Raw genomic sequence first — 21,177 nt, 5'->3', positions numbered from 1 at the left:
ATGGTTCATGGTGGCCTGGTCTTTATCTTCTCCATTGTCTGATCAGTAGATCTCTGATGTACATGAGGTATATATACATGTAGCTATATGTATATATATGTATGTGTACACACACACACACACACACACACACACACACACATATTTGTACTGGGGAATGAATCTAGGGGCATTCTACACCCCCAGTCCTTATTCTTTATTTTCTAATTATTATTATTATTTTGTTTTGCGTTACTGGTGAAGGAACCCAGGGGTATTCTACCTTTGAGCCACATCCCCAGCCCTACTTTTTTTTTCAATTTTTATTTTGAAACAGGGTCTCTGAGGGGATTGCTATATTGCTGAGGCTGGCCTCAAACCTGCGATTCCTTTGGCCTCTAAATATCTTTTTTGCTTAAACTATTCATTATGATAGTTAACAGTGTCCAGAGTAATTGCCATAAGAGAGCGAATGTCCAGTATGGTGACCTGGTCACCTTTCATAGCCCTGCTTTTTTTTTTTTTTTTTTTTTTTTATAAAGGAAAACACTTGGGCACCAGGCAGCCCTCGCTCTTCTGCCACACTCAAGATGGCTGCCACCTCGGCCGGGCCCTGAGCTCCGCGCAGGCGCACTTCCGCCAGCGCGCTGGGGGCGGGGCCAAGGGCGGAAGTGGGTGTGGCTGCGACGGAAACCGAGCGGGCCTCTAGGGAAAGATATTGGGGAGTGGGAGTCGCGGGAGTCGCGATGATCCCCCCGCAAGAGGCGTCCGCCCGGCGGCGGGAAATCGAGGACAAGCTGAAGCAGGTGGGGCAGGGGCTGGGAGAGGGAGGAAGTGAGGGAAAGATGGCCGAGACCCGGGCCGGGCATCTAATCGGGGAGGCGCATTCCCAGAGAGATGGGGACGGGGCCACTGTGGGGCCGAGAAGCGGCAGCCCCCTTGGCCCCGGGCTTCTGGTGATGGGTTCCTCTCCGTTTCCTCCAGGAGGAGGAGACGCTGTCCTTCATCCGAGACAGCTTGGAGAAGAGCGACCAGCTCACCAGGAACATGGTGAGTAGCCCCGTGAGACTGCCGGGTGGGCTGGCCCTCCGTGAGCGTCCTTTAAGTGACGGGCGGCCTCAAGGGGCGTTGGCACTGAGATTACTGAGGGCAGAGAGCGCTCGGCCTTCGCCCCAGAGGGCTGTCGGGGTACAGTGGGCCTGAGTCCAGCAGACCTGGCCCTGCCTGGCAGAGAATTGAGTGTTGGTTAGCTTGTCTTCTAACACAGGGACAGTATCAACTTCCTGAGGTGTCTGTGAAGGAGATATGAGCTAATAGGTGTGAGGACCTGTTGCACAGTACACAGTAGGTGCTCAACCAATGCTTCTTTACTCCTAGGGGAGACTGGAAAGGTATAAATTGAGTAAGTACGAGCTTGGATTTGTATTTTGTCACACAACCAGAAAGTCCTAGTCCAGACGGGCATGGTGGCTCATGCTTGTAATCCCAGCATTAGGGAGGCGGAGACAGGAAGATCCTGGTTTGGGGACAGCCTCGGTTACTGCTTTTTTTTTTTTTCTTCCCCTACTGGGAATGGATACCCGGGGCTATTCTACCTCTGAGCTACATCCCAGCCCTATTTTTTATTCATTATTTTGCACAGGGTCTCACTGAGTTGCAAAGGGCCTCACTAAATAGCTGAGGCTGTCCTTGAACTGCGATCCTCCTGTCTCAGCCTCCCAAAGGCTGGGATGACAAGCGGGCGTCACCATGCCTGGCTCTCAGCTGCTACTTATTGAGGTCTTTTGCAACTCGGTGAGACTGTTTCTAAATAAAGAATCAAAAATAGGGCTGGGGGGTATAGCTCACAGGTAGAATGCCCCCGAGGTTCCACCCCCAGTACTACAAAAAAGAAAAGAAAAGATCTAGTCCAAATGTAACGGGACTCTTCACCCATAAGCAGAGTGATTTTGAAGGTACCAGCAGTGCAGAGGCTACTCTATGAAATGGCGTCCAGTTCAGCAGCTTCAGAGAGAACAGAAATTACGACTTGGCTTTAAAGGATAGAATGGAAGCCATCCTGGGCTGGTTATCTTAGGAAGAATTAACTTGATGCTTGGCTTCAAATTGCAACTGATTTATCTTGGACTGTCTACCCCTGGGACGGCGGTGGTGAAAAGTCCCTTCTCACGTGGAGCTTATTTTTAGAGAACTAGAGAAGCGTCGGGAGGTGCCAGATGCCTGTGGGTGGGCAGAAACAGCGCCCTGAGAGCAGGAAGCTTCTCTCTTACAGGTGTCCATCCTGTCGTCCTTTGAGAGCCGCCTTATGAAGCTGGAGAACTCCATCATCCCTGTGCACAAGCAGACGGAGAATCTGCAGCGGCTGCAGGAGAATGTCGAGAAGACGCTGTCCTGCCTGGACCACGTCATTAGCTACTACCATGTGGCCACCGACACTGAGAAGATCATCAGGGAGGGGTGAGCTGGGTGCTGGGGTCCCATTCCCAGTGTCTCCTGGGCCCATGGCTCTAGGCCCAAGAAAGGGAGGTGCAAAGTACTTGAGCCTAGACTGCCCTGTGAGAAAGCACTTCTCCCTCTCCGGAGTCCCACGCCCTTAGTCCGTCCTCTTCATCCTCCAAAGCTGATTGGCCCTCTTCACTCCCAGCCCCACAGGTAGGCTGGAGGAGTACCTGGGAAGCATGGCCAAGATTCAGAAGGCTGTGGAGTATTTCCAGGACAATAGCCCAGACAGCCCAGAGCTCAACAAAGTGGTAAGGGACCAGTGAAGTCATGTGAGAAGTTTGGGACATCAGTCTCTGCCCTGACCTCCTAACGGGACACCAGACCAACTTAAAGAAGTATGTAGTAAAGCTGGGCGCGGGGGCGCATAGTTGTCATCACAGCATTTGATGAGGCTGAGGCAGGAGGATTGTGGTTCGCAGACAGCCTCAGCTACTTAGCGAGGCCCTTCAAAACACAGCGAGACCTTGTCTCAAAATAAAGAATAAAAGATAGGGCTAAAGGTGTAGCTTGGAGGTAGAATGCACCTGTAATCCCAGTATTTGGGAGTTGAGATAGGAGGGTCACAGGTTCGAGGACGGCCTTGGGAACTTAGCCAGACTCTCAGTGACCTATAGAGACCTTGTTTCAAAACAAAAAATAAGCCAGGCGTGGTGGCGCACACTTGTAATCCCCACGCTGGGGAGGCTGAGACAGGAGGATCGCACAGGTTTGAAGCCAGCCTCAGCTACTTAGTGAGGCTCTCAGCAACTTAGTGAGACCCTGTTTCCAAGTAAAATATAAAAAAAAAAAAATAGGTCTGGGAGTATAGCCCGGAGGTAGAAAGCCTCTGGGTTCCACCCCCAGTACCACCAAAAAAAAAAAAAAACCCAAAAAAACAAAAAATAAAAAAGGCAAGGAGCGTAGCTCAGAGGTAGAACTCCCCTGGGTTTAATCCCTAGGACCCTCCCAAAAAAGAAGTACATAATAGAATAAATGGAAAGAAATAATATGGTGCTCCTACTGTAGACGTTAAGACTTCTGCCTCAGAAATAATAGATATACATCTTTATAATTTAGCTAAATTAAGCTGGGCATGGTGGTGCACGCTTGTCATCCCAGTACTTGGGAGGCTTAGACAGGAGGATCTCAGGCTCACAGCCAGCCTTAGCTACTTAGTGAGGCCCTTTGCAGCTTAGATCCTGTTTCAAAGTAAAAAATAATTTAGCCTTATAATTATTATTATTATTTTGCAATATTGGGGATGGAACATTCTACCTCCGAGCTACATCCCCAGTCCTATTTTTTATTTTTTATTTTGATACAGGGTTTCACTGAGTTGCAAAAGGTGTCACCAAGTAGCTTGAGGCTGTCTGCAAAACATGATCTTCCTGTCTCAGCCTCCCAAATGCTGGGATTACAAGCATGCGCCACCACGCCTGGCTTAGCTAAATTATAAGTTAGGCTTCAAATGCAAATATTCAATTAAGGACAGTCACATTGTTGGGCCCTCATTGCCTCCATTAGCCTCTAGCACTTCTTTATTTTCCCAAAGTGAAACTATCCCCATTTAACACCCACTTCCCATCACACCCCTCCCCAGTCACTGCCCCCATTCTCTGCACTTAATAGAGCATCCCTATGATTTTTTTTTCTTGCACTGCTGGGGTTGGAACTCAGGAGCATTCTACCCAGAGCCTCAACCCCCAGCCCTATTTTTTATTCTCTATTTTGAAACTGGGTCTCACTGTTGCAAAGGGCCTAAGTAGCTGAGGCGATCCTCCCGTCTCAGCCTCCCAGATGCTCCCATCATATCTTTGCTTTTATGCCTTGAGGTCATCAGAGCAAGATGGGGAGGCTGGGTGTGAGGCTGTGTAGAGTGTGGGGGAGAGAGGAGCCAGGTGAGGAGGAGCGGGAGCAGAGGCCGCCATGTCCTGTAAGGAATATGAGGGAGGTGCCGCCTGCCACCCTGGCATTGGGCCCACCTTCTTGGTGGCAGCAGTTCTAGCCCTCAGATGCGTGTCTTATCCAGAAGGAAGCAGGCTGGAGGACAGAGGTGGCAAACTGGCTTTGCTTCCCCCCAGAAAGTTTTGTTTCTTTGTTTGTTTTTTGTTTTGTAGATCTGGGGATGGAACCCAGGGGCTTTCGACCTCCGAGCTACACCCCCAGCCCTTTTTTTTTTTTTTTTTTTGAGACAGGGTCTCACTAAGTTGGCAGAGAGCTTAAGTCGCTGAAGCTGGCCTCAAACCTGGATCCTCCTGTCTCATCCTCCCAAGTACTGGGATTATAAGCATGCGCCACCACGCCCAGCCTCCTGCCCTGATTTTTATTCTTTATTTTGAAACAGGGTCTCACTAAGTCGCAGAGGGCCTCACTAAGTAGCTGAGGCTGTCCGCGAACCACTATCCTCCAGTTTCAGCCTCCTGAATGCAGGGATTACAAGCATGCACCACCATGCCTGGCTCATCAGAAAGATTTTTTTTTTTTTTTTTGTGGTGGTGGCACTGGGATTCCTGGAAACCCTTCTTCCTCCGGGCTACACTCCCAGACCTATTTTTAATGTATATTTTTTTATTTGGAAACGGGGCCTCCTAAGCCAGCGAGGCTGACTTTGAATCTGCGTGATCCTCCTGTCTCTGCTGCCCAAGCACGGGGATTACAAGCGTGCGCCACCACGCCCGGCACCAGAAAGTTTTTGATGAGAACAAACTCGCCACCTTGGCTCCCACTGTGGCCTTGGTGAGAGTATTTTGGTGACGTTCTGGGATTAACTGATCACCAGCCAGTGGTCTCTGGCTGCCCAAGGCCCACCTGGCTGCCCTGAAGCCTGGCCCACTCAGTGCCTTGGTCTCAGTAACCTCATGAAGGCACACCAGTATAACCAGGATGCTGCAGCTCATGGGTGGGGGCCTTGTCTCAGAGATCAAGATGTCGGGGCCAGAGAACTTTGATTTTTTTTTTTTTTTTTTTTTTTGGTGGTACCGGGGTTCCTGGAAGCCCTTTTTACCTCCGGGCTACACTCCCAGACCTATTTTATACTTTTTTTTTTTTTTTTTTTGGAAACAGGGTCTCTTAAGCCAGCATAGCTGGCTTCGGACCTGTGCGATCCTCCTGTCTCTGCCTCCCAAGCGTGGGGATGACAAGCGTGCGCCACCACGCCCGGCTTGAGAACTTTGATTTTAAGGGTCATGACCAAGTTTGATCACAGACTAGAGTTATATACTGGAATTTGGGAGTAGGAAGGAGAATATAAAAGACATGAAAGTAAGGGTTTGCCCTCAAGGATTGGATTTTCACTTAAGCAGAAACACTTCTTTGCCCTTAAAATTTGTGTGTATACACTGGGGATTGAACCCAGGGGTCTTATGCCTCTGAACTATATCTCCAGCCAGCCCTTTTTATTTTTAATTTTTTAATTTTGTAGTACTGGGGATGGAACCCAGGGACATTCTACCTCCACACTAAACCCCCAGCCCAATTTTATTCTTTTATTTAGAAACAGAAGCTGGGTGTGGCAGCACACACTTGTAATCCCAGCATTTAGGAGGCTGAGACAGGAGGATCACAGTTTGTGGACAGCCTCAGCTACTTAGTGAGGCCCTCTGCAACTCAGTGAGACCCTAAGAATAAAAATAGGGCTGGGGTGTAGCTCAGAGGTAGAATGCCCCTGGGTTCCATCCCCAGTACCATCAAAAAAAAAAAAAAGGAGAAGAAGAAGATGACGATGACAAATTAACAGTGCAAATAAAAAAAATATTCAGTCAATATTTATAAGCAGCTCTTGTAAGACCTTGGGTTTTACCTGTGAACATCCATTTTGACAGAACATAAATCCATGGGTCAGGCTTCCTGGTGTTTCTTCTCTGGGCTAAAGGAATAACGGCAGTGCAGGCAGAGGCCCTGTGTCGGGAAGGCAGAGCGAGGGCCGCTCAATGAGCACCCGGCAGCAGCAGCGGCAGCCTCGCTCCTGTCGTCCCTGCAGAAGTTGCTGTTCGAGCGGGGGAAGGAGTCGCTGGAGTCTGAGTTCCGCAGCCTCATGACACGGCACAGCAAGGTTGTCTCCCCGGTGCTCATCTTGGATCTGATCAGTGCCGACGAGGAGCTCGAGGTCCAGGAGGATGTGGCCCTGGAGCACCTGCCCGAAAGCGTGTTCCAGGATGTGGTCCGCATCTCCCGCTGGCTGGTGGAATATGGCCGCAACCAAGGTGAGAGGTGCCCCTGCAGTTCATCTGGACCCCCCACACCAGTCCCCCAGTCCTAGAGATTGAACCCAAGGCTTCATAAGTGCTAGGCAGGAGCGCTACCACTGAGCCACACCCACCAACCCCCGATTTTTTTTAAATCAAAGGGAGCTGAGCCGGGCATGATGGCTAACGCTTATAATCCCAGTACTTGGGAGACTGAAATAGGAGGATTGCGCAGGTTCAAGGCCAGCCTCAGCTACTTAGTGAAGCTCTCAGACATTAGTGAGACTCTGTTTCCAAATAAAGTATAAAATAGGTCTGGGAGTATAGCCTGGAGGTAGAAAATTCCCAGTACCACACACACAATAAAGGAAATAGGGTCTCCCTAAGTTGCTTTGATCTTGTGATGCTTCTGTCTTAGCCTCTCCAGATTACAGGCTTGTGCCACCACGCCTACAAATTTGCACTTTTTTTTTTTTTAAGTACTAGGGGTTGAACACAGGGTTGTTCTACCTCTAAGCTACACCCCCAGCCCATTTTTAGTTTTTGTTTTGAAACAGGGGTCTCACTAGGTTGCAGAGAGTTTCACTAACTTGCTGAGGCTGGTCTCAGATCTGTGAGCCACCTGTCCAAGTGCTGGGATCACAGGCATATGCCACCAGGCCCAGCTAAATTTGCACTTTTTAATATTTATTTATTTATTTATTTATTTATTTATTTATTTATTTATTTATTTTGGCCTTATTGGGGATCAAACCCAGGGGCATTCTACTTCCAAGCTACACTCCAACCCCCCCTTTTTTTTTTCTTTTTTTTTCTTTTTTTTGTGGTACCGGGGATGGAACCCAGGGGCATTCTACCTCCAAGCTACACTCCCACCCCTACTTTTTAGTCTGTTTATTTTTGAAACAAGGTCTTACTGAGTTGCGAAGGGCCTAAGTAGCTGAAGCTATTTGTGAACCACGATCCGCTGATCTCTGCCTCCTGAGTGCTGGGATGACAAGCGTGCACCACCACACCTGGCTTACTTTTTATTTTGGAACAAGGTCTCACTAAGTTAAAGAGAGCCTAACAAAGTCCTCAAGAAGCTGAGGCAGGAGGTCCACAGGTTCGCGGACAGCCTCAGCTACTTAGGCTCTCCATAACTTAGTGAGATCCTTTTTCAAAATATAAAATAAAAAATAGAGCTGGGGTATAGCTCGTAGGTAGAATGTCCCTGGGTTCCATCCCCAGTGCCACAAAACAAAAGAAAAAGCAACAAAAACCAAACCTTTTGCATTCAAAACTTAAAGCTAGCCGGTCGTGGTGGCTCATGCTTGTAATCCCAGCATTCAGGAGGCCAAGACAGGAGGATCGCGGTTCATGGCCAGCCTCGGCTACTTCGTGAGGCCCTTTGCAACTCAGTGAGACCCTGTTTCAAAATAAAGAATAAAACAGTAGGACTGAGCCGGGCGTGGTGGCGCACGCTTGTCATCCCAGCGCTTGGGAGGCTGAGACAGGAGGATCGCACAGGTTCAAAGTCAGCCTCGGCAACTTAGTGAGGCTCTCGGCAGCTTAGTGAGACCCTGTTTCCAAATAAAGTATAAAATAAGTCTGGGAGTGTAGCCCGGAAGTAGAAAAGGGCCCTGGGTTCCACCCCCAATACCACCAAAAATAAAAAAAATTAAGAAATAAGTAGGGCTGGAGGTATAGATTGAAGGTAGAATGTCCCTGGGTTCTATCCCCAGTGCCATAAAATTTAAAACTGATGATCAGTTCTACTGTGGGACAGTTTCCTTGAGGTTTGCCTGCCTTGATGTGAGGCCGTGTGGGCGGCAGCGAGCCAGGGCCCACGCGAGGGGTGGTTAGCAGGGAGCCCGCGTGGGCTCTGCCGCTGCGGAGCCAGGACCCACCGCCATTCCGCTCTCCTGCTGGCTCTCCAGATTTCATGAACGTCTACTACCAGATTCGCTCCAGCCAGCTGGACCGCTCCATCAAGGGCCTCAGGGAGCACTTCCGGAAGAGCAGCTCCTCCTCTGGGGTTCCCTACTCGCCTGCTATCCCCAACAAGAGGAAGGACACACCCACCAAGAAGCCGGTCAAGCGGCCAGGTGAGCCCCTCCCCTGGCCGTCTGTCAGCAGCCAGAGGGCTGCCTGGAGCCCAGCTAGCCTCTGTCCACCTGGGGTCAGCAGTGTCAGCACCCCCGCCCCAGAGCTTGTCCCTGTGGTCACCCCAGCTGTACAGGCCAGGGCAGAAATCGTACGCTCAGAGGAGTCTGGGGGTTATACAGTGTCTTTGGGGGGCCGCAGACGTGCTCATTTCTCTCTCCTGAGGCAGAGTGGCAGAGGCCACGGGACAGAGCCACTTGCTGTACCCCCAACACCGCTCCATGGTCTTGTCTGCAGGCCAGGCATGCCACCTGGGGAGGGTTTGCACTTTCACAGTCAATCCAGAAGGGAAAGACATCCCAGACCATCTCCTCACGAGAACTCGAGCTGAGAGCTTGGGCTTCAGGGCTCCAATGCAAAGTTAGTGACGGGTAGAAAAGTCAGCGAAGGGACCTAGCGTGGAGAGAGGCCCGGCTTGTGGGCTGGCGTCCTGGGAGCAGCCCACCGCCTGTTCTCTCCTCTTGTCACGTCCCCCTTAGTCTGTGCTCCAGGTAAATATCGTCTCAGGGCCAAGCGTGGTAGCGCACACTTATAATCCAAGTACTTGGGAGGCTGAGACAGGAGGATAACAGGTTTGAGGATAGCCTCAGCAAGTAGTGAGACTCTCATCAACCTAGCGAGACCTCATTTCAAAATAAACATAAAATAGGGCTGAGGGGGTGTAGCCCAGAGGTAGAATGCCTCTGGGTTCAATCCCCAGTATCAGAAATAAAATATAAAGCTGGGCATGGTGACTCACACTTGTAATCCCAGTATTTGGGAGGCTGAGACAGGAGGATCGCGGTTCTTAGCCTCAGCTACTTAGTGAGGCCCTTCGCAATTCAGTGAGACCCTGTTTGAAAATCAAGAATGAAAAATAGCCGGGCGTGGTGGCGCACGCTTGTAATCCCCGCGCTTGGGAGGCGGAGACAGGAGGATCGCGCTGGTTCGGAGCTAGCCTCGCTGGCTTGAGACCCTGTTTCCACATAAAAAAGTTAAAAAATAGGTCTGGAAGTATAGCCCGTGGGAGTGTATCCCGGAGGTTGAAGGGCTTTCAGGAACCCCAGTACCACCAAAAAAAAAGAATGAAAAATAGGGCTGCGGGCGTAGCTCAGAGGTAGAATGCCTGGGGGTTCTATCCCCAGTACCACAAAAAGAAATAAAAAAGAATAAAAAATAGAGGTGGAGTATAGCCTGGAGATAGAATGCCCCTGGGTTTCATCCACAGTACCACAAAATATAAGTACACATATATTTATATGTCCCGTCAGTTTGACGCCTGACTGTCTCTGCCTGGAGAGACGCTGCCCTGGTCTCCAGGAGAGGCTGGGTGTTCAGGGCGGGGTGGGCGATGTGGCTTGGGGGAGGCCAGCAGGGCCGGCCCACCAGGCACTTCCCTAGGTGCCATCTGGGAGGCAGGCCCTGGTGGTGGCAGGCCGCGGGAGCTCACTCCCTGTTCTCCAGCCCCTACCCGCCGGTGGGCGCCGCCAGAGCCAGGTGTGTGCAGGACCACGCCGCCTGCTGTCCCTCAGGCCTTTGCCTAGGGTTTGGAGACAGGGCGCACTGAGTACCAGAGCTCAGGAAGCAGGTGGCCCCAGCAGAAAGCGCACGGTCCTCTCCCCTCCAAGTGGCTGTCCTGGCCGCCCCCGCCCTGGAGCCTGCTGCAGCCACTCAAGGACCCAGCTGCTTGGCTGCGGCCGCCTGCCTGGCCGGATGCCCCGTCTGTCCCTTTCCCTGTGTGGCGGCCCAGCTGTCCCGGCCTCGGCTGCTCTGTTCCCTTCCTGTTCTGCCTCGTCCTCTCGCAGACCCCCGGGAGGCCCCAGAACCCTGTGCACACCCCAGGAGGGCCCTGGCCTTCACAGACGAGGATCTGAGCAGACCTAATCTGTCCTTGGGTTAGAGACACAAGAGGAGAACTCTGGCTACAAGGGCCCCTGCGGTTTTGTAGGGTTTTAGGAGTTGCCAGGTGCTAGTGGGCTCAGGACTGAGGTCAGGACCAGGGCGTCCAGCCCCTGGGGCATCTGTTCCAGCTCTGAGGAGAGGACCAGGGTGGACCTCAGCATCAGCCCAGGCAGCTGGGCGCCTGGTGGGCTTGGCGGCTGCCAGGTTACCATCCTATCTTCAAGCCAACGTGCGGCTGCCTCTGGTCGGCTGTGGGGTGTGAATCTGATTCTCTCATTACCAAAGTGCTCCCCGGAGAACCCACGGAGACAGATGTGTGAGCCAGGCCTGCCAAACTGAGTTCTCAGCGGCCAATTGTAGGTTGGCGTAGACGGGGAGAGAGGAGCCATCCTGGTGGGGAGCTGCTGGACAGAGCCTCAGCCCAGCCGCATATGTGGGGGAGGGAGTCTCCAGGGAGGGTGGACCAGACCCAGGCCCTTGGGGACCTCCTCTCAGGATGCCTTGGTAACCAGCCAGTGGCACCCCTCCCTTTGAATGCTATTTTATGCCCCACATTTTCTGCCCTGAGATGGATGTCTCATGCTCGCCCTCAGAGGTGTGAGTGCCAGAGCTGTGGACATGGTGGTTTTGTTTGTGATGTTTTCACCTGTGATACTAACTGTTCTCCCCCCCCCCCACCCCGTGCCGAGAGCATGTGCGCCCGCCTCCTGCTCCCCCTCTTGGGTGGTGGCTTCTGTCAGCCCCTTCCTGGCTTTTCATTTTTTTCCATCGCTGTGGTGGCTTGGGGGGCTACCCTGGTATGGGGGCCGCTGCCTCTGGGTCTCTGAGCCTCCCCCTGGGGTCCAGCCCCATTTCACCGGCTCCCAGGAGCCTGCCTGGGTTGGGACTGGCTCCCAGAGGCTGCTCAGGCCTCAGGGTGTGAGAGCTTTGCCACTGGCTCCCATCTTCACGCCGAGGACAGTGCTCGGTGGAGCCTCCTTGCCTTCTCCCGTGGACCTTACCTCACATCGCACTCTGCACCGCGAGCGCAGAACAGCGAGGGGTCAGCAGCACAGCCCGGAGCTGCATTCGGAGGAGGAAATGTCCCCTTCTCCCCTTCGGGTCCCCCTGGCCCGGGAAGGGCCCGTGGGCGAGGTGCAGAGCGCGTGCGCGCTGGGCGGCGTGGGCCGGGCAGGTGGAGGGCCGCTGCCGTTTTCTCTCACTCGTTTCCTAGGTCTTCTTATCTCTTCTCTGTGGCTCTGGTGACAGGGACGATCCGTAAGGCTCAGAACCTTCTGAAACAGTATTCCCAGCATGGTCTAGATGGGAAAAAGGGGGGCTCTAACCTCATTCCTCTGGAAGGTAATCACCCGTGTTCCCCTCCGTCCCCCCACTGTGTGTACACTCCCTGGGCAGGGCAGAGCGCCCCCAGGCGGGCCTCGGGAGAGCCGAAGGGCAGGGTGGGGGGGCACGACCCTGGTGCCACGCTGGCTTCCACGGCACAGGGACAGGCTTCACGGCTCTCTGCTTGGTCCTGTCTGGCTGACGGCGGCTCTGCCCTCCCCGAGGCTCCCCACTCCCCTTCCCCATTTCTGTTCTTGTCTCCCTTGTGAACTCAGAGAAAGCTCTTTGTCTCGGGGCAGCCCTTTCACGCTCAGACCAGGAGTGGCAGGACCAAGCTGGCCCAGGCCTCCTGGCCAGCCCCCTCTTTTTAGAAAGGGGACTGGGCCTAGGGGCGCAAGCCAGTCATCCCAGTACTTGGGGGGCTGAGACGGGAGAGTCGCAGATTCAAGGACAGTCTCAGCAATGTAGCAAGGTTCTCAGCAACCTAGTGAGACCCTGTTTCAAAAACAAAAAATAAAAAAGGGCTAAGGATATAGCTCGGAGGTAGAATGTCCCTGGGTTCAATACCCAATACCAAAAGGTGTTGGGTGGGGGGTTGTGCAGCAAGGGACCAGGCTGCCTGGAGGCCACGGCCTTCCAAGAAGGGACGGCCAGGCCATCTGCCTTGGTAGACCCCACCTGTGTTTTAAAAAATCACCCTGGGGAGCAAAGGCATGTGCCCCTGTGCGCTCAGCAGTGCCATCTCTCACGAGGCTTCTTCCCAGACCCTGGGCCCCTGGCCCGAGCATCACCCTCCTTGGTCCGCCGCTTTCTCTCGGCCTCCAGGCTCAGGGAAGCAGGTGACCAGGGATGGTCCTGGGCAACCTCTGCAGTCAGGCTTGAAACGGCTGTTCTCGTGGTGGTTGGAGGCAGAGGACGGGCTCAGCCCTCCCTGAGCCCCCTTCCCGTGCCCCACCCACACCCCCTGGAAATCAAGGGCTCCCTCCCCATACCCCGAGGGGCAGCTCCTTGGCCCCTGGATCATCGCTGCTTGTATTTGTGCGGCCGACGTCTCGCTAGGTCACGAGCATGATTTCCGAGTTAAGCACCTGTCCGAGGCCCTGAACGACAAGCACGGGCCACTGGCCGGTGAGTACCGCAGTCCAGCCCAAGGGAGGCGCGGACGGCCTTCGCAGCAGTCCCCGGATGGCCTCTCCTGCCGGGCCCAGCCAGACCCACTCTGCTGCGAGGATGGGCCAGGCGGGCCACCTCGCTCTTGCTCCGGTCTCTTCTGGGCACTAGGTCGTCTTGACCCTCTCGAGATGGGAGTGCGTGCCTAGCCAGGGGAGAAGCTACACTCGGCGCTCAGAAGGCAGGCAGGAGGGGAGGCCCCTCCAGGATAGGGAGCCCTGGTGTCTGACTCCTTGGAGCCTGTCCTTCGGCACGCAGGACCAAGCTGCCCGGCTCCAGCCTGCGGGAGAGAGAGGTGGCCTCCTCCCAGAGCAGCTGACCACCAGGGAATTCTCCCTTTCAGGCACTTGCCTCTTCCCGGATTTTAACTCCAGGTCAATTAGTCTCAGTGGTTGTAGCCCACCCTCTTACACATCCCAGAAGGCCTGGCTGGGTAGTCATGGCCTTCCCAAGCCCAGCGCTTTCTCAGTTGGACTGCTGCCTACCCGTGCACAGCTGGCCTCTCAGACACAGTTCAGAAGGGCTGGTTCTGGGGCCAGGCAGGCCTTGTCCAGGAAGTTGGTGTAGGGACCGTCCCTCCTCCTCCATCCTCCCACCACCTCTAGTATCAAACGCTCTGGGGACACGAATACCATCTGTGCAGGGCTAAAAACGAAGCCAGGCTGCAGGCTCGACTCAGCTCCTGCTCCCCTCCCCGACCTGCTGGGCTGGCCGGAGTCTCCGCGGCTTGCCGCCAGAACAGCCTGCCTCTCCCCACCCGCTGCCAGTGGGGAGACCCTCGCCCCCCAGAGCGAGTGGCTGCCCCCGGGCCAGCGCCTCACAGGCATGCCGTCCCCCCAGGGAGAGACGACATGCTCGACGTGGAGACTGACGCCTACATTCACTGCATCAGCGCCTTCGTCAAGCTGGCCCAGGGCGAGTACCAGCTGCTGACGGACATCATCCCCGAGCACCATCAGAAGAAGACCTTCGACTCCTTGATCCAGGTTCTGCCCACCCCCAGCCAGCTGTCTTGAACTGCAGAACCTGAGTAGCTCCAGCCACCAGGTTGGGGCCCGCGGCCCTGTCCGGGTGGACGCTCAGCATCCCCTGGCCCCTGGCTTCCCGTCCCCCCACCGCCAGGTCCCTCACTGCCCCCAAAGCCAGCTCTCTCTGCGCCGCCCCTCCCTGAGCTGGCTCCTTGTCCTTGTCCCAGGATGCCCTGGATGGGCTGATGATCGAGGGGGAGAACATCGTGTCTGCTGCCCGGAAGGCCATTATCCGCCACGACTTCTCCACGGTGCTCACGGTCTTCCCCATTCTGCGCCACCTCAAGCAGACCAAACCTGAGTTTGACCAGGTGCTCCAGGTATGCGTGGGGAGGCCCTCGGGGACACAGGAAGTAGGAGCCCCCTCCCTGGAAGGAGCCCACTCTGCCCCACACCTCTCTCCTGAGGGATGGAGGCAGCTGCCCAGGGCCCGGTCCTCCCTGGCTCTGGGGAGTGACCCCCGGGGGTGGCGGTGGCCGGGCTCTGGCTGGGTTGTGCAGCAGTGTGCTTTCCAGGGCACCGCCGCCAGCACCAAGAACAAGCTGCCCGGCCTCATCACCTCCATGGAGACCATCGGGGCCAAAGCTCTGGAGGACTTTGCTGACAACATCAAGGTAGCCGCTGCGCACCTCGCCTGGCCCGGTGGCCTGGCCGCCGCAACCTGGGCAGGTTTGCCCTGTAGGGAAGCCGCCTGCCCGTTTATGTCTCTTTCTTTCCAGAGCTCTGGAGCTCACAGGCTGGAAGGTGTGTGTGTGTGTGTGTGTGTCACTGGGGATTATACCCTTAAACCTAGCCTGGTATGGTGGCACACACTTGTAATCCCAGCTCTTGGGAGGCTGAGACAGGAGGATCGGCACAGGTTCGAAGCCAGCCTCAGCTGCTTAGTGAGGCTCTCAGCAACTTAGTGAGACCTTGTTTCCAAATAAAGTATAAAATAAGTCTGGGAGTGTAGCCCGGTAGAAAGCCTCTGGGTTCCACCCCCAGTACCACCAAAAACAAAAACAAAAAAACCCTTAAACCTAGAGGCATTCTACCTCTGAACTACACCCATGGCCCTATTTTATTTTATTTTGAAACAAGATCTCGCTAGGTTGATGAGTCTCACTACTTGCTGATGCTGTCTTCTAACCTGCAATCCTCCTATCTCAGCCTCCTAAATACTGGGATTACAGGCAACTTGGAAGCGCCTATCCTGCGGACTCAGTGTCTGAGGCTTGAGGGCATCCTAACACCCACCTGCCACGAGGTGGCGCTATGAACAGGCCCGCTCGGGTGTGGGGTGGGCCCCAGGCTTCTGTAGGAACGAGGTTTTTTTTTTTTTTTTTTTTTTTATGGTTTTTTTCCATAGAATGATCCAGACAAGGAATACAACATGCCCAAGGATGGTACCGTGCACGAACTCACGAGCAATGTAAGTGCTGCCCGAGGACCCCTGGGGGTGGGAGAAGGGGCTCCAGTCTAGGCACCGGGCACAGCGCCAGTGGAGGGACTGGTAGATGAAGTGTGTAGGTAGCTGGAGTGTCATTGCCGGCAGACAGGCCTCGTGGGCAGCCGGAGCTCCAAGGCCCCTTCCCACTGGGCAGCTCCCTGGCCTGGGACCTGCCTGCTGGCCAGGGAAGGTGTGCATGGAAGGCCGTCTCCCGGCAGCCCCTGACCTTCCTCCTGGGCTGTCTCCCAGGCTATCCTCTTCCTGCAGCAGCTTCTGGACTTCCAGGAGACAGCAGGCGCCATGCTGGCCTCCCAAGGTACTCGGCACCCCCGAGCCCCACTACTCCCTCTTGCCTGGATACACGGAGTTAGGCCCCACGAGTACTGCCCTCTGAGGGTGAGGGCAGAGCTGGGGAGGGGGCTCCGTAGCCCACAGAGAAGGACTGAGGTGGCCCATTGGAACCTCCCTGCCAGGGCACCAGGAGAGGCCGCCAGTGCTTAGGGACCCGAGCCCCTCCTCTGCTCTCGGCCGCCCTTGCTTGGGCAGGCGCTGCTGGCCTGAAGGCGCCCTCGGTGCTGCCCTCTTTCTTGCTCCTCCCCTGCCTCTGTGTCTGCCTGTTCTCCTGGTCAGCCTCACGGCTGACTCCTGGTGGGCTGGTGTCTCCAGGCCAGCCGGTGTCCTCCCGCTGGCCACCACCCGCAGGTGGGCACGACAGAGGGGCAACCCTCTGGGCCAGTCCACACACTGGGGTCCCCAGACCCCTGCCCCGTTTGGGGGACGAGGAGCCAAGGGGCCGCCACTGGCCGGCGGTTCTACAGTGCTGCGCCTTGCGGCGTGCTCCTTGGTGTCGAGGGGCTCCCGGTGTGGCCCGCTGTGTCTGGCTGTCCTGGGGCGAGGTCTGCTTGACTTGGGTGACGTGGCCGTTTCTAACCTGTTTTTTGCACTCTGCGTCTTTCTCCTTTTTCTGTCCCCGTGTGCACTGCCTTTCACTTTGTAGTTCTTGGGGACACATACAATATTCCTTTAGACCCCCGAGGTAAGCAGCGTGGCTCGGCAGCCCTACTCCCCTGGGTCTACTCGCAGGCGCCGTGGGGGTGGGGGCGGGCCAGGAGGCTTGCAGGGCGCCCTGGCCTCTTCCTGCTCGGTGCACAGCCGCCTCCGTCTCTGAGCCTAGCCCGGCAGCCTGCTGTGTCCACGCCTGGCTGTGCCTCCCGGCCAGCGCCCACCTTGGCCTTCTGCGCAGGCAGCAGGTCCCTCTTTTCAGAAGGGCCAGGTGGTGAGGGTTGTGGGAAGCGGGGAGAAGGTGAGGAGACAGTTGGAACCCCATTCTGAGACTGCTGCTGGCGAGTAGGGGAGGGGGCCTTGGAGATACGCCCAGTGGGGTTAGAGCTGGAGGGCCAGGTGTCTCACGCCTCAGCTCTCTATGCCACCCCATCACGACCCACCGAGCAGCGCCCCGGGTCTCAGAGTGCGAGGGTCGCACTCCTCCTTGGGTGGGGAAGGGGCGCGGAGGCCTTGGCCACTGTTGCCACAAGAACAGGACTTCTCTTCTCACAGAGACCAGTTCTTCCGCCAGCTACAGCTCCGAGTTCAGCAAGCGGCTGCTGAGCACCTACATCTGTGAGTGTTTCACACAGGCCCGCCCTGTCTCTGGCTCTTCCTGGGTCCTGCTCCCAGGCCGTGGGGTAGCAGCGCCAGCTGCACTTCAGGGGCTGAGGGCGTCGGGAGGGACTCCTGAGCACCGGCAGCCAGGAGTGCCAGGCGTGGTGAGCGGGCACAGGCTAGCGGGCCCCACGGTGGGCCTTGGGGCGTGACTGTCCTGACGGTGTGGCGCCATCTCTCCCCGTGCAGGTAAAGTCCTGGGCAACCTGCAGCTGAACTTGCTGAGCAAGTCCAAGGTGTACGAGGACCCGGCCCTCAGCGCCATCTTCCTGCATAACAACTACAACTACATCCTCAAGTCCCTGGAGAAGTGAGTACTGGTGGGCGGCCCCGCGGCCTCGCCCGGCCTGGGCAGCTGTGCCAGCTTCGCCCTGTGGGTGGCTGCTTTAATCTCGCTCCCCAACCCAGCGAGGCCTGAGTGCCGCTGCCTTCACTCCGCAACATGGACGCCGGGCGTGGTGGCGCACGCTTGTAATCCCAGCATTCGGGAGGCTGAGACAGGAGGATTGCAGGTTTGCAGACAGCCTCAGCTACTCAATGAGGCCGTCTGCAACTCAATGAGACCCTGTTTCAAAATAGAGAATAAATAATCGGGCTGGACATGGAGCTCCGAGGTAGAATGCCCCTGAGTTCCATCCCCAGTAATGCCCCCCCCAAAAAAAAAAAAAAAAAAAAGACAGGGCACGGAGATCTGCCTTCCTGATGTCTCTGCAAAAGACCCCGGGAGCCACTCCTGTCCTCTCCCCACCCTGCTCACACCCAGGTCCGAGCTGATCCAGCTGGTGGCTGTGACCCAGAAGACCGCCGAGCGCTCCTACCGTGAGCACATCGAGCAGCAGATCCAGACCTACCAGCGCAGGTGAGCGGCCTGCGCGCCCCGCTGTCCTTGCCGACCCCGGGCCCGCCAGAGCCCTCCTCCTCCACCCTCAGGGCCGTCAGCGGCCGCTGCCCTGTAGACCAGTCCTGCTGGGCATTGAACATTGAACCAGGGCCGTGTGCATGCTAAACACAGCCTTTACTACTGAGCTACAACCCCACCTTTTTTTTCCCCTCCATTTCCTTTTTTTTTTTAATTTTAATTTTAATTTTAATTTTTTTTGTGGGGGGTGGCACTGGGGGTGGAACCCAGAGGCTTTCTGCCTCCGGGCTATACTCCCAGACCCATTTTATATTTTTTATTTGGAAACAGGGACTCATTAAGTTGCTGAGAGCCTCACTAAGTAGCTGAGGCTGGCCTCGAACCTGTGCGATCCTCCTGTCTCAGCCTCCCAAGTGCGGGGATTACAAGTGTGCCACCACGCCCGGCTTTTTTTTAATTAATTTATTTATTTATTTATTTTGGTGGTACTGGGGTTCCTGGAAGCCCTTCTACCTCTGGGCTACACTTCCACACCTATTTTTACATTTTTATTTGGAAACAGGGTCTCCTAAGCTAGCACGCGCGGCTGGCTTCGAACCTGCGCGATCCTCCTGTCTCTGCCTCCCAAGCGCGGGGATTACAAGCGTGCGCCACCACGCCCGGCTTTTTTTTTTTTTAATTTTTAAATAACTTTTTGCAGTACTGGGGATAGAACCCAAGGGCATCCGATCTCCAAGCTATACCCCAGCCCTATTTTTTTATTCTTTATGTTAAAACAGGGGCTCACTGAGTTGCAGAGGGCCTCACTAAGTAGCTGAGGCTGTCCACGAAACGCAGTTCTCCTGTCTCAGCCTCCCGAATGCTGGGATAACAGGCGTGCGCCACCACGCCTGGCCCTCCATTTCCATTTTAATCAGATTCATGGAGTAGAACAAAAGCCATGGAGCCTCTTCAGAGTGGGCCGCCAAGTGTCAGAGCTAAGCATAGTTAAAGAGCTCTGACTGTCAGAGACTCGGTGATGGCGAGCCCAGGACAAGAGCAGCACTGCCCGGCTCGCACTCGGCCGGGGCTCGCTCTCCGGCGCTGTCCGCTTCTCTGGTCCTCTGTGCTCCTCGAACTGTTCCTTCCCTGCGCGCCCCCCCCTTCTTGTTTATTTCCCCCTCCTTTCTCAGCTGTCCAGCTTTATTCATGTGAAGCGTAGTCAGCACCTGTTCACTTTATTGACATCCTTTGTTTCCCGTTCTTAATTTTTTTATTTGAAGGCTTTGAGAGAATGTGTTTGTAAAATGGCTAAAAGGTGATGAGACTTAATGTATGGCACCTTATATTATTATTTTTGTGTGTGTGTGTGGTGCTGGGGGTGGAACCCAGGGGCTTTCTACCTCCAGGCTTTACTCCCAGACCTATTTTATACTTTATTTGGAAACAGGGTCTCACTAAGTTGCTGAGAGCCTAAGTAGCTGAGGCTGGCTTCGAACCTGCGATCCTCCTGTCTCAGCCTCCCAAGCGTGGGGATTACAAGCGTGCGCCGCCACGCCCGGCTCTTATATTATCTTTAATGTCATCATTATTGTGTTTCAAGATTTGCATCAAATATTCCCCTTAACTTTTTTTTTCTTTTTTTTGCGGGTCTGGGGATAGAATCCAGAGACATTTGACCTCCGACCTACACCCTCTGCCCTATTTTTTATTCTTTATTTTGAAACAGGGTCTCACTGAGTTGCAGAGGGCCTCACTAAGTAGCTGAGGCTGGCCGCGAACCGCGATCCTCCGGTCTCAGCCTCCCGAATGCTGGGATTACACGTGTGCGCCACCGCGCCCGGCTTCCCTTAATTTTTAAAGTGAGCAGCTTAGACATTTTCTGTTGAAAGAACAGAGCCAACTTCCTGGAAGAGGGCCAGTAGTTTTGGTTCGTTGTGGCCCCGATCACCTCCTAGTGCCCCCCCCATAGACCAAGAGGTTTAAATCAAAACGAGCCCGCCTGGGGGGAGCAGCAGCTGGCAAGGCTGCCCCTCCCTGGCCTCACGCCTCTCTCCCCACTGGTGGGCAGCTGGCTAAAGGTGACCGATTACATCGCAGAGAAGAGCCTACCCGTGTTCCAGCCTGGAGTCAAGGTGGGCTGGGAAGGGGTGTGCAACAGATGTGATCGTTTTTGGTGTGTGTCTGGGAAAAAATGGGCAAGTTCTCTGGGTCAGGACTCCAAAGGGTACATGTGGCCATGAGGGCAGCGGGAGAGAGGACCGGGGCCCTCTGTGTTTGGGGAAGGAGCAAGGCAGAATGATTGGGCTCTGAGCAGAGTTCTCTCTGTCCCCTCCTGCTCCGCCAACTCCCTTAGCTCCGGGACAAGGAGCGGCAGATGGTCAAGGAGCGTTTTAAGGTGAGTTTGTGTCCTTTTCCCTCCACTGCTTGCTGCCGCTCCGTGGCGACCCAGACCCGAAGCCATCGCCTCTGCCCCTTCCCTTTCCGCCTCTGGTGGCCAGGGCTTCAATGACGGCCTCGAAGAGCTGTGCAGGATCCAGAAGGCCTGGGCTATTCCAGACACAGAGCAAAGGGACAGGATCCGCCAGGCTCAGAAACACATCGTCAAGGAGGCCTATGGGGCCTTTCTGCACAGGTGAACCCCTCCCCGCCCAGCCCCACCCCCCTCTTCAAGGAAAGGAGGCAGGGCGGTGGGCCGGGGCAGCAGGCCCACCGAATCACAAGCGGGTGGGGCTGAGGAAGTCTCGGCCTCGCCCCCCCCCCTGACCGAGGTGCTCGTCAGGTATGGCAGCGTGCCCTTCACCAAGAACCCCGAGAAGTACATCAAGTACCGTGTGGAGCAGGTGGGCGACATGATCGATCGCCTTTTTGATACCTCCGCCTAAGCCCGCCAGTGTCCCTGCCTGGTCCCACTAGACGGACTGCGTCATTGGACAGATAAACCAGTTAACTCACACCGGGCCCGGGTGAGTTTGAAGTCCTTTGGGACAGAGACCTCTCTGCACACCCTCAGAAGCCCTGTGCCTGAGCCCCCAAATCCTGGTGTCTGCTGCTTCC

General features: G+C 55.2%; 1 protein-coding gene across 8 annotated transcripts; it reads left to right on the top strand.

Annotated features, from left to right (window-relative positions):
- Positions 1-610: 610 nt before the first annotated feature.
- Positions 611-21,005, top strand: EXOC7 (exocyst complex component 7; the record flags this gene model as incomplete). Of its 8 annotated transcripts, XM_080713250.1 has the most annotated exons (21): positions 611-785; positions 964-1,029; positions 2,252-2,436; positions 2,624-2,729; positions 6,440-6,662; positions 8,564-8,731; positions 11,919-12,011; positions 13,053-13,121; positions 14,004-14,149; positions 14,359-14,511; positions 14,707-14,805; positions 15,540-15,602; positions 15,870-15,936; positions 16,618-16,656; positions 17,178-17,240; positions 17,472-17,592; positions 18,046-18,141; positions 20,192-20,255; positions 20,477-20,518; positions 20,622-20,755; positions 20,903-21,005. In XM_080713250.1, the coding sequence occupies exons 1-21, from the start codon at positions 726-728 to the stop codon at positions 21,003-21,005; spliced, it is 2,160 nt and encodes a 719-aa protein (XP_080569376.1). In that variant the 5' UTR covers positions 611-725. The 8 variants fall into 8 exon arrangements, with proteins under 8 accessions (XP_080569376.1, XP_080569378.1, XP_080569377.1 ...); XM_080713252.1 differs by lacking the exon at positions 13,053-13,121; XM_080713251.1 differs by lacking the exon at positions 16,618-16,656.
- Positions 21,006-21,177: the final 172 nt, after the last annotated feature.

This window comes from Muscardinus avellanarius (assembly GCF_963383645.1).
Source record: "Muscardinus avellanarius genome assembly, chromosome: 16".
Lineage (NCBI taxonomy): Eukaryota > Metazoa > Chordata > Mammalia > Rodentia > Gliridae > Muscardinus > Muscardinus avellanarius.
This window is presented reverse-complemented; position numbering and strand designations above follow the sequence as displayed.